Here is a 15,349-nt window from a genome sequence, read left to right on the forward strand (position 1 = left end):
GGGATCAGGCTCAGCTCACCGGCTCTGGGTGTGCTGACACTACAGCTTAACAAAGAATGAGACATTTGGCTGCATAATGTGTGGTCCTAGAGGACTGCATGTTCCTTCTTGGAAATGAAACAAGGTGGTGGTGATGGGAAATGCTCTTCAGGGAGAGCGTATGAGCCCAGCTGCTTCCTGCAGTTTATCCCTCTGCTCTGTCCCCTCATCCCATGTGTTGTAGTGAGGGTGTTGGTGGATATGGCCCCCTATGGGCAGCGGACATGATATGGATGAATTTGGCTCATTCCTGTTTGAACCTGTCAGGATTTGGCCTCTGTGAACTGGCACATAATTGCAGAGAGAGAAGTATTCCCTCAACAGGTAGCAAGGAGCAAATAGCGGTGTGCTGTGAAGGTATTTTTTTCTTCAGAGCCAAAATATGGTTGCATTCTTCCGTTGTGTTTGCTTTCCAAAAGCCTCTAATCTGAAAGCATTATTTTAAATACTTTTGGAAATACACACACTCATTGTTGGTTGGCTGTTTTTTTTATTGTTCCCAGAAGTCTAATGGCCAGTCTAGGAGACCACAAGCACAACTTCTAGAGCTGTGATAAAAATCAGATCTGAATCATACCTAAAATGCTTGTACTGTAAATTACTTGGCCTTGGCACTCTGCTTAAAGAATGCCGTAATTTTAGGAGTTGTGTTTCTAACTGTGAATGGTTCCAAAATTCCAAGCTACTTTCTCTGAACCATTGTCAGGATTTTTGAGGAATGATTCATGAGGAGCATCAGGAGCGTGAAATGGGTATTACAGAAATGCTGTTCAGGCTGTCTGTTCAGAGATAGTGCTTCAGTTTTATCTTTCTTACTTAGTTATTATTGCATTCTGTCTACTAGGAAAGACATATTTCTGTGCAGCAGAGGTATTTGACATCTATTTTTTTTGTGTGTCATTTTCCCTCAGAATTTATTTTCCACTTTGTTTTGTACATTATGTGGTATGATAAGAATTTGTCTTTGAGTTACCTGGTACTTGACTGCTGGGATCTTCTCTGGCTACATCTCCCCTGGCGTTACCCAGCAGTACTGACTATTCTACACAGCCCCTGTAGAATATTTACTGCGTATTTCTTAGTCTGAATACTGGCATGTATTTTGCAAAGAACTGGTATTCTGATTGGAACTAAGCTTGCAGCTGTCTCTTCTTTAAGCTTAGCAATGTTTTGGCTTTGAAAGGCATTTGCCAACAGTATCAGTCATTTAGTAGTATCAACTGAGTTAATATTATCTTTTAAATTGAAATGTTTTGGAGCAGCCACGTGTGACCCATGCTGGATGATCGCTGATTAAAATAATTGTCTCACTTTATTACACAAATAGACCACAAGAGAATAGCATTCCAGCCTCTGAGTGCACTGCACAGAGTCAGACTGTGTGTGTCTGCATGCAGAGCACCGGGGTTATGCAGTCCATGGTGAGTCCATTCAAACATCACAACTCTGGGCTAGGAAGTCCTCTTTGTTTCCACATCGAATGGACAGACAGCTTGCTTCTCTCCATGGAAACACAGTGCCTGCAAGTAGTGATGTTTGCAAGTGTTTCTTCTTCAAGAGATCAAGTCACAGTTTCAAGTGTTTTGTCTGATGAAGCCTTGTGCTTCACCTGAGCTGCGGAAGGAGTGCTCTGATGGCAGCACGCTGTCAGATGTCAGCTCTGTTACAAGAACAGTTGGTGGCTGTTGCGTTTTTGTAGTGGCTGTTGGGTTCTGAAGTGGAGTAAGCTGAGACCTGAACCTCATCTTTCTTTCTCTTTTTTTTTTGCATGTAATTATGCATTTACTTCTTTTGTAGTGCCTAGTTGTTAAAATGCAATCTGGAAAGAAATGGTGATGGATGGCTGTTTCTTCTTCAGAAAGTATTCTGCTTTTCTGCAGTGCTGAGACCAGGAATACTGCTTTTTGGTGCCAAATCTGCTTTTGCTAAGGCTTAAGTGTTTTCTGAGATGATTGGGAAAGCTTGGCCACAAATCCACGTGTTTATTTGCATTTCACATGTGTGTTTCATTAGCGGTCCATATAAGGTCTGAATGAAAACATGCTTTGTTTTTCTTTCATATTCTGGGGTAAAATTCTTTTGCAGGAGAGCTGAGAAAGATTCAGAGGAGGAACGCAAACAAATCGAGACAAGTAGCTAGCTGTCCTCTCTTATAAGCCCTCAGATGAGGTAATTGACATTGAGGTAACTGACATCTGGAGCCTCTTGGAAACACTCAAGTGCGTCATGCCTAAAATCCCGTGATAGAAACTTACGTGCTGTTTGATGAATTCTGTTTAGAGATGTTCCTGTCGATGTCCTACCTCTTTCCAAGACTGGAAGTCGCATTTTCACTATTGCAGTAAGGCAGCAGCTAATCAAACTGTGCTGCATTTTAGCAGTTTATTGCACTGAGCTACAGTTTCACTAACCCTGAAATCAGAGTATGACGGTGTGGAGGGTTGTGTTACTTCTGGCCCAGCTGAAAGCTTGTGTATTGAAAAAGGCAAATGACACAGCAGATACATAACCCATGATGTGAAGAACAGGATTAAAATATGAATTAGTACCTTGAGCCAGGAAATGCAACATTAGAATGCTCTGGCTTTCTGTTGCCCAAAGGCTTGTTATATACATGTATTAATAAATATTTACTTGACACCAACAAGGTGTCGTTTTGGGGAGTGTTTGAGCTTGGTTGGTTTTTCTTGTTCAGTATGTTAAACTTTGCTGCTTAGATTCACAAAGCCATGTGACTGACACTTGTTCACAGTGAATTGATTTTTAGGAACACTAGTGTGTGCTGGTGATTAATAATAGAGGAGAGATCAAATTTATCCTGATCAAAGACATGGGTGGCTTGTTTCTTTAGTCTGTATTGCTGCCTTCCAGCAGTCCCTTCCCTCAGTAGTGTTTCTCTTGTCCTGAAATGCATGGTGTGTGCTGTGTGCACACCAGTGCTGCTGCCGGTGCCTCTGGGCAATCTGCAACTGGGCAGCTCTGGGGTGGCTGCCAAACTGCTGAGTGCATGGCAGGGCTGGGAGCTGCTTCATGGTTCATCTTTGTCGTGTCCTGAGCAAACTGTTGAGCAAACAGTTTATTGCCCCGTGCCCGTGTTTCCTTTTTTGTCCGGGTTTTTGTTTAGATTCACGCTGTTTGTATTCACAGTCCAGATGAAAAAGCTTTGCTTAAGCTTTTGTGTCAGAAGGAAGATGCCTTCTGTGGCAAAAACCTCCTGGCACTGTTCCCTGCAAACCTTATAGCTGGCGTCTGAGTCGGCCGCGCAGGGAACCATCCCTCCTCCTCTTCCCAGAGCGTAGCTGGGACTGTGAGCCAACATACCTTGTGATCTCAGACATGCGATTCCCACTGCCTTAGCTTTTTGATTCCAGCTCTTACAAATGTTATTCCTTTTAGCTTCACACTCTCTGTTTGACATTCCCTGTTCCCTCTTGCAGTTACGTTTCTAGTCTCAAGTTATTTCTGCTGGGATATTGCAACGCTTGAAAAATGTGGCTGAAAACAGTAGAGTGCGCAGAGCAGTTCTATCTCTGCGTAATGTTGTTAGTAATGCTGTTAAGGACTTTGTTTTTCTTTCTTAAAATAGACTCTTAGTTTAAAACTCTAGATGAACGCAGCAGCGTTCATTAAACTGAGTTATACATTAACTCCTATATTCTACAGAAGTTAAAATACTGATTTCCTTTCACGTCTGATATTTTTCTATACAGGTTTACTCTAGAGTTGGAAGACGGAGACGGCCATATTGTATCCATGTTGGGAAAAAGGTAGTTGCTGTAGACAAAGAGGGTTAACGCTGGTATCACAGAAAAATGAGTATGTTAAAACCGAGTGGACTTAAGGCTCCATCAAAGACCATCAAGCATGGAAGTACATTACTGAAAGCACCTGCATCTGTTGCAACTGGTAAAGAATATTTAATAACTTTTCCCTTATTCATCTTCCAATAAAAAATACTGTGAAAGCTATGAACCCACTGCATTGTATTTACGCTAAAACACTTCTGCTTGTATTTCTGATCTGACAAAAATGACTATTAAACACGCAAAAAAAGAAGTTAATGGTTGAATGCAATTTTAAAATGCTGCATTGTTGAAAGCATGGGGGTAAAAAAAAAAGACACAGGAAAAATCATTTTGATCCTGGCATATCTCTGCTTCCTCTAACTGAAAAGAGTTCTGCATGTTACAGGTAGAGGGAAAATGTATGCTCTAAGTATTAAGTACATTAGCAGTGGTGTTGTCTGAGATAACCACGCTTCTGCTGGTACAGCAAACCTACCTTTGTTGTTGTTGCTGAACATTTTCCCTAAAATAACTGTGTTTAGAACTACGCACAATACTGCTCAGGTAACATAATTGCATGTAACATTTGATAATTCTTTAATTAGTTGAACATCTAACATACTTTTAATACCCTAAAAGAAGCTTGTAAGTTGCAGAAAGTCTTGAGATACAACTTCTCTCAATTATTAGTGTATTTGATTCCTGTTGCTTTCTCATTGTGCTCAGCTCCAGCTCCAGCAGAAAAGGCACCTTCCAGTGAAAAGCCCTCAAGCACAACCACTGCAGACGCACACGACGACTTTGTGGATGATTTCAGAGTTGGGGAGCGTGTTTGGGTCAATGGAAATAAACCTGGCTTTATTCAGTTCCTTGGTGAAACACAGTTTGCTCCAGGACAATGGGCAGGGATTGTTCTAGACGAACCGATTGGTAAAAACGATGGCTCTGTGGCTGGAGTTCGCTATTTCCAGTGTGAGCCCTTGAGGGGAATATTTACAAGACCATCAAAATTGTCAAGAAAAGTGCTGACAGAAGATGAAGCTAATGGTACTCAGGCAGCTCATGCATCTAGAGCTACATCACCAACCTCCACATCAACTGCCAGCGCAGTGTCCGCGTCCCCTGCTGCACTTCCCCCGTCAGGAATCCCACAGAAAACATCACCACTTGCTGCTAAAGAACATTCTACTCCTTCTCAGTTTAGCAATCTTTCAAAAACTGCAAGTGGATCTGTATCAAATCTGTCTGAAGCTGGATCGCTCAAGAAAGGAGAAAGGGAGCTCAAGATTGGAGATCGAGTTCTGGTAAGATTTCCCTGCTGGTTTTGTGTCTGCTTTTTGATTAAGGAGTTGTAACTTCTGCTAATGCTCAGAGCTTCTGTTTCCTTGGTTCAGGCAATGTAAATTTATTCTCTAGCTGTCTTTTTCAGTGTGTTCTTGTAGAACACCTCCAGGCAAGCTCTTCCCATGCAGTTTTGCGTATTATAGGGAGATCTGTACAGTATCAGTACAAAACGGTTAATCTGGCAGTGTTTATTCTATCATGTTTTGCCAGTGTTTTGTTGAAGATCAGTTGGTTTTATTAGCTTGGATGCAGTTTGTCCTTTCCATAACTGCAAGAATTACAAACACTCTTAAGTAAAAGCTGAGCTTGTGAGACATTCCCATGCAGCTCTCCTGCCCTGTTCAGTGCTGTCTCTTTCGAAAGGTAACAGTTCAATAATTGATTGTTCTCTTGAGTAGTGATAGGCAGCAACAGGAGTAGTCATATAATGCCACTGATCACCCAGGATTTACGTGTTCTGTTGGTGATGTGTTATGTTACTTGGCTGCTGTCCCCGAATTCAGAACCATAAATGCATCTGCTGATGTATCATTTTCATTCTTTGCAAGGAGAGCTAAGTTTTGTTGCTTTAAGGTTTTGTTGTTTTGTTTTTTGAGTATTTGTGTTGTGTACCTTCCCTGTTTCTGAATGTAATATGAGCTGGCATGTGTTTTCTTGTAATGGCAGTGGGAATGAAGATACACCATTCATACCACAGTTTGATTTTAGCAAAGTCCCAAATTCTGTTTTTTAAATAGAAAAGATTAAACTTAGTATTTCCTCCTTCTTGCTTCCTGTTTGCCTTAAGTCTTCCTGTTGAATCATCAAATAGTAGTTTGAGGTTTTGGGCAATTCCTAGCACAGCATGACAATGATGCATATCTATAATTTACATGCCTGTGTGAGACAGTGTGTGTACAGGAATATGAGTGTTAAGTGGACAGGGTTCACATCTACTGGTTTTTAACCCTTCCTGTTTTTTTGTAGCTCTTCAGATTAACTGCAGCGTTCCTCAGCATATCACTTGTTTCACATTTACACTGACAGCAGTAACTTTTAGATAACACATTACACAACAAGGTGAGAGTGTTGGTGGTGTTTGCACTCAGCACAGGACCTCCCTTCCAAGTGTCCTGGCTCTGAGACATGCTGCCACCTGACTGTGCTGTTGCTAATCTCTAACGAATGAATGCTGCCCACATTCATCTTTCCTACAGCTTGGACTGGCTGCTATTGAAAATACTTAGTGAAAGTTTTTAGCTATGCTGTGCTGATTACAGATATGAGGAGAACAACTGCTGGGAATTGCATCTCTAAAACAGCGAGCCTCCAGCAGAGTAGGATTGCAGTTCAGCAGAAGAATGAATTCATGACAGACAAGAGCTCGTTTGGGAGTCTTACTAAAATGCTTAACTGGAAAAGTATGTCCTCAAGGGCAAATTCATGTGTGGGTAAGACACGGCTCATCAGCTGAGATTATATTCTAGAATGGACTTCAGATGTGGCTCAACTTTGTTGATCTTTGTGTGTGATCTTAGGGTGTGGAGTGTTGCACTGGGATATTTCAATCTGTAGGTGGTTTTTTTCCTTCAACTTTGATTTTAGGACGTTTTTAGTCAGACTTATCTTGAATTGATCTGTTCAGATTCTTTCTTAGCAGCTGGTTGGTTTTTGATGATACTTTCAGCAACCAAGGCTTAAATCCTACAGTGTTTTTCTGCCCAGTCTGGGTTATCAAGAAGGAAGAGGGTATTCTAAGAAATGCTGAAATGTCAAAGATGCATGTTTACCAATTCATATATCTCACAATTGCTTCTTTGCTGTATTACAAATTATAAAGTTGACTGAGGTTTATTGATCCTGGAATGCTGCGTTCAAAGCATTTCAGGCTTGACAAATTGGCATTTCCCAACAGTTATGCTTTATTGGAACATTTTTCAGATCAAAATTGGCAGGGTTGTTTTTGCATTGTGTCACAGTTTGCACTGAAGAGTAGGATTACCTACATTGTCCCATCTATGCAGTCTCCCCCTAACTTCTATGAGAAAGTGATATATAGATTCAGTAATAAACAAGGTTTGCAGTGTTACGTTTCTATTCCTGATTTTCCTTTCTCTAATAAGTATTATGAAATACTTCACATTATCATGTAGGAGTTTTGAAAATACAGGGAGATGAGGTACGTGCTTCAAAGAACTGTGCATTCTGATACGTAACTTGTTATTATTCAACTTTCCATTGATGTAGAACTTTTCCTGAAAAAATAGTTGAACCAAAGGAAAAGTCATTAATGCAAAGGGTAATCAAATAGCTCTGGCTTAACCATAATTTCCATTCTTAACATCTGAAGTATGTTCTGGAATCTGGATATGATTTAGTGGTTAACGAGAGAATATTGATTCTGAGCAGCCTGGTCCCATATCTGGGGGTTGCTGTAAAGAAGGAAATGTTGATGGAGGAGTCTGCACTTGAGCGTGCAGGTCAGGCCTTTACTGATTAGTGACAAAAGAGTGCAAAGTTTAACACTACTGTAGTCCATTTGCCTACTGAAAGCCAGGTTACAGTTTCAGCATTGTACAGCTCATATAAATAACAGAAGCATTCTTGTCACCAGGTAGTAAAGCAGGTGGGGAGGGAATAGGTCTGGCTGAAGACTAATTTAGGGAACTAATTACTGTCAGGCTAAGCTGGTTTCTGTTTCCTCTTTGAGTTGCAGCCAGAGAAACTGTTTGCCCAGGCGCTTCAAACACTGGCTATTTACCAGCCCGGTGCAAAGTTGATTTAAACAAACAAACAGATAAAACCGAAACCCAATTTGTTAGAGGAAAATAGGGAGACCTGCTTTGTGTGACAGTTGTTGCACTTAGCGAAGGTTAAAGAAGCTTTGAGAGCATCTTAGGCCTTTTCCTGGAGGGACCAGATGCTGTATTTATAAATAAATAAATAAAAATCTTATCAACCTAAGGGGCCTTAGCCTTCTCAAGGGATTAAAGTGCTTTCATTCATTTAACCAGTTACAGCTTCATCGTGCTCTGCCAATCTGATGCTTCTGAGCTGAGCTGAAAAGCTGTAACTTGGGCCTCCATCCATATGTTCACTGAAGGCTGCAAACCAGATTTACAGGCGTATGCTGCTGTGGCCTTTTTGCTAAGTTACTATCTGTGCATGAATAATGCCTAATTTATTTTTATCGTGTCTGTTTTGCACCGCGCAGTCTAAATTACTTGTGTTATTTTTTACCAAGTTCTTCAGCGCTGCAGTAGGCGGACACTGAAGCAGATTATTGTCAGATTTGTTTTAACCCATGTAACTTATCTTCAAGTAAACATGACATAAATCTGTCAAGTGATTAAATTCCAGCACTCTTAAATGCACTCTTTCACGAGTGAAGGGAATTTCTCACAGAGAGGTTTCTCCCTTTGGAAAGTCTTCCTGCATTGTCAGTGTGGTATTTTTAAGTTCTCAATTTTCTAGTTTCTGTCACGTTCTGATTGCCACAATGCAAATGGGGATAGAAAAGGAAGAAAGGTTTGGAAGTGAAGTATGTGCAGCGGCTGTGTGCTCTGCTGTGGCTGCTCCCTCCTGAGCCTCATTTGTTGTAATTGCAAACGTATCACAATGTATTGTAATTGCAAATGTATCGCAGTTCCTGACTGCTCAGTCATGCTTTCCTTTTATCCTTGAGCTGACTCTGAGCTGTTCTGATGGCTTTGTTATGGTAAGAATAGAAGTGATCCTCATATTTGTGTATGTACATTTAGACAGGGTATTTTAGAGACTGTAAAGTATAATGTAGGTTTGTGAAGTGGCTGCTGCTGAGTGAAATATATTTTTGAGAACACGGCTGAGGATAGAGGATATTCAGATAATCTGTAAGTCATTGTCCTGCTGGTTTTTCTTTTAGCTTTACACTTAAGCATTTTTCAGGACATTGGTTACCAGTCTGCTTATGGATAAATAAGATGTTAAATGTGTTTTGTTGCAGCAAAGTGCATGCTGTGGCTAATTATGAATCACATTGTTTTGGCAGCTCCTTTCTAATATTACATTGGACGTGAATTATTGTGATTAAATGGCTGTAATAGGTGACTTCCCACCCCCTTTGTTAATGGTTTGTTCGTGCAATCTTTAGTGTGTGGACCTTGTCTCCCTTCCCCTCCCTCAGCCTCTCCAGATGGAGTGATAGCCAGGAACATGTTGTCCTTGCTCATTTCAACACAGGATGGGCGAGGGGACAGTTGATTTATTTACTTATTTAGTCTTGGCCTTTGTGTTTTTTGTGGTGGCAAATTCACATGTGGCTTTTGGAGCATGCGGTTGCTGTTAAGTTTTTATATTGCTTCCTTTGTGAATAAATTGACTGCAGGAATTGAGCCTCAATAGCAGATGATATTTAATTCCAGAATTAGTTTCTTCTGGCAGCAAAAGGTTGTGTGATAACACCACGTCTCTGTGTCTCATTGCACGTTAACTCTGTCTGCCTTGATTTTGGACTTGTTGGCTGGCTGTGGCCAAATTTGATAGAAAAGTAGAGGTTTCAAAGGTAACTTCTTTTCAGTTACGTGCAAACAGATAACTAAGTAAAAAGCAGATAATCTATACCATAGGTTTTGGTGCTGCAATGTGCCTTCACAGATTTTTTGCATGTCAGAGAACCCATGTGAGCAGGGTCTTAAAGGTTTGAAGGACTCCATTTATGAAGGCAAGGCTGGAGGTGACTTGTTTAGACCACATGCTCCTGTGTGGTGAGTGCCAGTTGCAGGGGAGCTCCATAATCTCACAAATGAAACAATAATGTGACTCAGCGTCTAGAAGCCACGGTCAGATTTGTTTTATTTCCAGTTTAAATACGTTTATAATAATGGCATGATTAACTATGAAAATAGACTGTCAATTGAACCTTTCTTATGGTTATCAGCTCTGATCTAAAAACATCAACACATAAAGCTTAGTTCAGTAATTACAGAGATAAGTGGGTAAAATGCAAAGACTTGGATCAGGAGAGCCAGAGATGACCTGATGGTTCCCTCTGGCCTTGAGTGGGAGAAAGAATCAGTTAAATACGATTTCTTCTGCCAGCTGGACGTGGTTCCTACGTTTTGAGAATCAGGAGAAAGAAGATTCTGATCGATTCTGATCAGCAGATCTGGGTTTTTTCAGATATGCTGTTTGTTTGTCAGGGTGTGTTTCACTTGGTACATGTTACACACATGCTGTAGTTTGAGTGGTTCTGGAAGCGCCCAGGCTAGATCACAACAGAGATATTGCTTCCAGGTGATTCTTCAGAGAGGCACCATGTATCAATCCTTAGGCGTGAGTAAGTGGTACCCTTTTACAGCCCAAGTTCCAGACAGAAGATATCCTTTCCTCAAAGAGATTTGTATTTCCTAAATGAACAGTTTTAATGTCTGTTTCACTTCTTAGACAGTCTCTTTTTTTCTGGACTATGCTGTTGTTTTTTTTGTTTCCCTTTTCCTGTCTTTGGAAATGCAGCTCTTCAGATGCTCTCACAAGGTTTGATTTGCTGGTCCCAACGTGCTTTCATCAGAAAGTGTTTGAAGTTATTAACTGCCTCAGGTTTACAAACCTGTTCTATTACTTCACTTTGCATTGCAGCAAATTAATGTGAGCCGAGTTACAAAGTGATAAATGGAACTTAATCGCTTTTCCCATCTGTTTAGCATAATAATAGTGAATTCCAAGCAAATTTCTTCACCTCACAATGACCAGTAGCCTAACCTAGGTACTCTGAGGTGTTATTGCTTTAGGTTTCATGGCTTGACTATCTTGGCTGTGAGAACTGATCTAAACACATATATTTTTTAAAAGGAGTGTTATTTATTGACCCACCTTGACATGCACGAAGGTCATGGAGAACTGTCTGCATGGTAATGGTGCCTCATTTTTCCATATAACTGTTAGAACCTGTTGGTGGGGGCTCTTTTAGTTCTTCATGCAATGCTAAGGAGTAGATCCACCGGCAACTGCCACATCTTATATGTGTATTTTTTCTATTTTTTGTTATGTTTAGCAGCTTCTCTTTGAATTGTGTAAATAGCAATTCTCTTTTTCTGCATTGATATATACAGAGCACTGTGTGTTAGTCTGTTCGTGTACAGCAAATCTTAATCATAGAAAGCCTTTATCGTCTTGTATCTTACTGTAGCACCTCACATTGTTCTGCCAAGGGGGAGTAAGTGATGGTCCTCTTAGATGCTTCCCAAGCAGTTGTGGCATTACATGTGCAGTGCTGGAGGTAAATCTGTTGTTTGAGGCAGAGGTGAGTGGCTGGAAGTCTTCAGCAGACCCAGGCTGCAGGAGCTGACCTTGTATCTAAAACCAGAGCATTTCTTAGAACTGAGCAGAACTGCAGATCTCGAGCATCATCGGTGCTATTAGCTCTTCACTGCCACAGCCTGCTGCGGCTGCTGCTGTTGGTAAGGATAAGCACTTGGTAAGGATAAGCACTTCAGTACTTGCAGAAGCCAGAAATGTAGTAGCTGGTTATTCAAGGAAGCTTGACTGGGTTTGGGAGAAAAACAAATTCTTTGGCATTCTTCCTTGCATCTTGTTTTAAAATAAGCCCGGTGCCATGGTTACAAGCATAGTCACATTGCTGTTTCTCCTGGGATCTCACGTTGCGTGTCCCCATATGTTCCTTGGTTGTGAATTCCTCTGATTTCTCCCTCCCACCGGGCAGTGGGCTGTGGTCCCAGGCACACACTGCGATGCAGGGATGGGGTGGGATAGGATGGATGGGACCAGAGCTTTGCTTCGAGACCATCTCCTGGTTAGTGATATGGATGCTTTGCAACTGAAAGAAATACCCTGCTTTTTTTTTTTATTGAGAGTAGCAAATGAGCAGGACAAAGGTATGGAACCAATAGGAAAGCATATCCCGCACTGAGGGCTAACAAGTATTTTGCTGGCACAAGCTCTGCGTAGTGAGGGGTTCGCTTACAGCCTGAGCTGGCAGAGCCTTCCCTGTCTCTGGGAGTCTCTGCACGTAGTGTGCTTCAGATAGCTTTGTCTCACATACCCCACACACCTTACTATGCAAAGGTGGTGGGTTTGTGTTTATTTCTGTAGTTGACCTCCCACAGGACTCCAGTCGGATTCCTTGGCCAGCTAAACAGTTCCTGAGGAGTCCTTCTGTGCAACTGCAGACCTGCCTGTTCTTCCAGGGGACACATCTTATCTGGCCCATTGTTTTGTTTTTCCTGCCTCCGTTCTTTAATGGATCCTTTACTGCCTCCGTTGATTTAACTCGCTTTATTCAGGCAGAAGACAGTGCAGGTTTGACAGAGGAAATGCCACACATGCACTCAGCACACCAGTCTTCCTTTGTCTTCCCTTTCATCTGAAGATGTCTTCCAGATGTATCTTAAAACACAAAAACACCAGAAGTTTCTAGGAAAGGAATATGTACAAGGACAGCTTGGAGACTGTTGGGAGTGGTAGCAGAGACAGTGATCACTGGTACATCACCGAAAGCACAGTCACATGCAAAGTTTTCCCTCTTGCTGCTCAGTTAAATTTTATTTTGATGTTTTGTATTTATTTGTTGCATATTTTAAACTTACGTTTGTGTTATTTAACCTCTAGAAGAACTTCTGTAGAAGAGCGGATAAATATTTGTGGATTTCAGGAGTAGTTCTTCCAGGAAAGTACTGGTGATGATGTTCTCTCCTCTCTCGTGCTGTGCCACAGAGACATAGAGATCTGGATTCCGTGGGACTGTTCTGGTTGCTGTGATCCCCTCTCACTAAGGCAGTACTCCTTTTTGTTTTTCCTTAGAGGGGAAGTTTGTCTGTTCTCTGCCAAGAACACGGAATACCAAACGTTCTACTAGGTGCTGTATTAGGCTGAATCACAGTAACTGTAAACTGCGTGTTTTTATTCTCCCAGAAAGCATAATTTGTTCCAGTAAAATGTAAAGGTGATCTGCGGATTAAACTTTGTTTCAAGACTGATGTGAAAGGAAAAGGGAACTGCCATATTATACAGGGATTAAAGAAATCTACCTGCTTTTCCCCTTCTAGTAATATCAAAAGGGTTGATTGTTCTTCCTTGGTTTTCTGAGGTTTTAAGTGTGTGGATTAGGATTTTCTGCTCATCAGCTGAAGCCTTGAATTGCCAACAGAGCTGTCAGCTCTGGGAAGCTGATGAACTAGAAGCTGGAGCACAAATGTGTCATCTACCAGGCACTGATGTGGTACTTTGAGGACACTTGGTGCTTTCAGGCAAGATAATGTACTCCATTTCCAGTTTCCTCACGGTTAACCTCTTGTGTGAGCACTTCCCAAATGTGTTAATATGACTTAGTTACTGTGGTTGTGCATCTTAATTTACAGTACAAGAAGAATGCAGTTCTCTAGTTATACTGGGAAGCGCCCCCCAAGAAATACTATGTCAAAATTCTAACATACTTTTAATTCATAAAAAAAGCATTCTTTGTGTTAGCAGGTTACATCCAGGCTTTCTGTCAAGGCTGCAAAATGTATTCCTCATCACATAACGTGTGCTGGAAAAAAAAAGTGAAAAAAAACCAATGACTCTGAAAACATCCATGTTGAATCCGGTCTCTTGAAGAGAGAGTTTTCATCAACATTTGCCTGTTTTCATAATGCGAGATACAGGATGAACAGATTTGCTCACAAATGGGGCACAGCGTATTGCCATTCTGACCTGCAGGTATCCTGCTGGTCTGGCTTGGTGCCTTTCTTGGCAAGTGACAGTCACACCTAATTTAATTCCTCCCTTCCTTGGGAGTTATAAAAAGGTGTATCTTTCAGACACTGTAAGTGGAACGTGATCACAGTGGCTATAAAGATGTAGTGATTTCTAATCTTCTATTTAGAATGATTTAAAACAAAAAGAGGAAAAATCCCGCTGCTCTCTGAGAACTCAAATAGCTGTTTAAATTGACACCTACAACTTTGTAGTGCTGTGCATTACGCTCTGTTTAAATCCTCCTTGATGCAAGGGAGTTGTGCTGTGTAGGTTCTGAGCTATTTGTTTTCTCTTCCCGGACAGTTTGGTTGGGAACATTTCTTCAGTGCATTAACACAAAATCTGTAGCCAAAGAATATGCAGCTTGAAATATAAGTGGTCACATCATTAATGCGCTCTGTGGATGTGGTTATGGAGATTGTTTTTTCCACTGGGTTGTGTGTTTTATTTGGAATGCATTAAAAATTGTGTGCCTTATTGTTTCAGGTGGGTGGAACAAAAGCTGGAGTTGTGCGTTTCTTGGGAGAAACTGACTTTGCTAAAGGAGAATGGTGCGGAGTAGAGCTGGATGAACCTCTGGGAAAGAACGATGGAGCTGTTGCTGGAACAAGGTTAGTTTATTGTCAGGTAGCAGACACCTCATAGATCTCGTGTTTCTGTGTTTCATCGTGGTGCTCTTGTAATGTTTTACATGAAACTTTCAGGAGTAGTTAGGCTGTGAACCTGCCTGTAGTGGTAGGAAGGGGATCCTTACACACTGATTGGAGTTTTATGACAACTGCACCTCTCTGAAAGTCTGCATCAACCCCACGTTCATGGGATTAGTTGATCTCTCCTAACACCTACATGAGTTTTATTCATAGATTGGTAATGGAAATCACAATTTCCTGCTTTTTGAACTTCTGCTTAGTTTTTCATCTTGGAATGAATTCTCAGTTAAGAAAATACTTCTAGATGTCTAAAAGCTGAATTTAAGGGAAATTGCCCTGCATTACATGAACTGAAGGCTCCTACCAGCTCATTGTAAAGACTGGAAACCACACAGTTGCTTTCAGAAAGCATTATTTCTCATCACAAGTGACCTTAGGAGCTGCCCTTTATAAAGACTGCTTATGTGATGGTGCCCCCTTAACATGGATGATCACAACTTCAAATTTTAGGTGGGTTTTGTTTGTATGTAACCAAAGATACACGTTCTGTATAATCCAATATGAATATATCCAATGAAATGTATAGCCTTTCATTGTGTATTGAAATGTATAATCCTTGATTGAATTATAACCTGATTTTATTTTTAACTCTGTTCTCACCTTCTTTATTGGCAGCTCAGAGAAATGTCTCAGGGAGGACAGATGTGCATGTTACAGTTTGAATCTGAATGGAATTTGTGGGAAACTGAGCTGTAGCTTGAAGGGGTTCTTCCTGTTGCATTTCTGAAATGCACTGTGATAGTGCTGTTGCAGCCTATC

General features: G+C 41.1%; 1 protein-coding gene across 14 annotated transcripts in view; it reads left to right on the forward strand.

The window, feature by feature from the left end:
• The window catches only part of CLIP1 (CAP-Gly domain containing linker protein 1), a 59,249-nt gene that overhangs the window by 5,828 nt on the left and 38,072 nt on the right, over nt 1-15,349 (forward strand). For all 14 annotated transcript variants that reach the window (XR_011905453.1, XM_072351518.1, XM_072351505.1 and 11 more), the window contains exons 2-4: nt 3,750-3,945; nt 4,551-5,128; nt 14,367-14,491. Coding sequence is in view for 13 of the 14 variants with exons in the window: in XM_072351518.1 (XP_072207619.1) it covers nt 3,852-3,945; nt 4,551-5,128; nt 14,367-14,491 (797 nt within the window). In the remaining variant the exon portion in view is untranslated. The remainder of the gene's footprint in view (nt 1-3,749; nt 3,946-4,550; nt 5,129-14,366; nt 14,492-15,349) is intronic.

The sequence above is a fragment of the Excalfactoria chinensis genome, chromosome 16, assembly GCF_039878825.1.
Source record: "Excalfactoria chinensis isolate bCotChi1 chromosome 16, bCotChi1.hap2, whole genome shotgun sequence".
NCBI lineage: Eukaryota > Metazoa > Chordata > Aves > Galliformes > Phasianidae > Excalfactoria > Excalfactoria chinensis.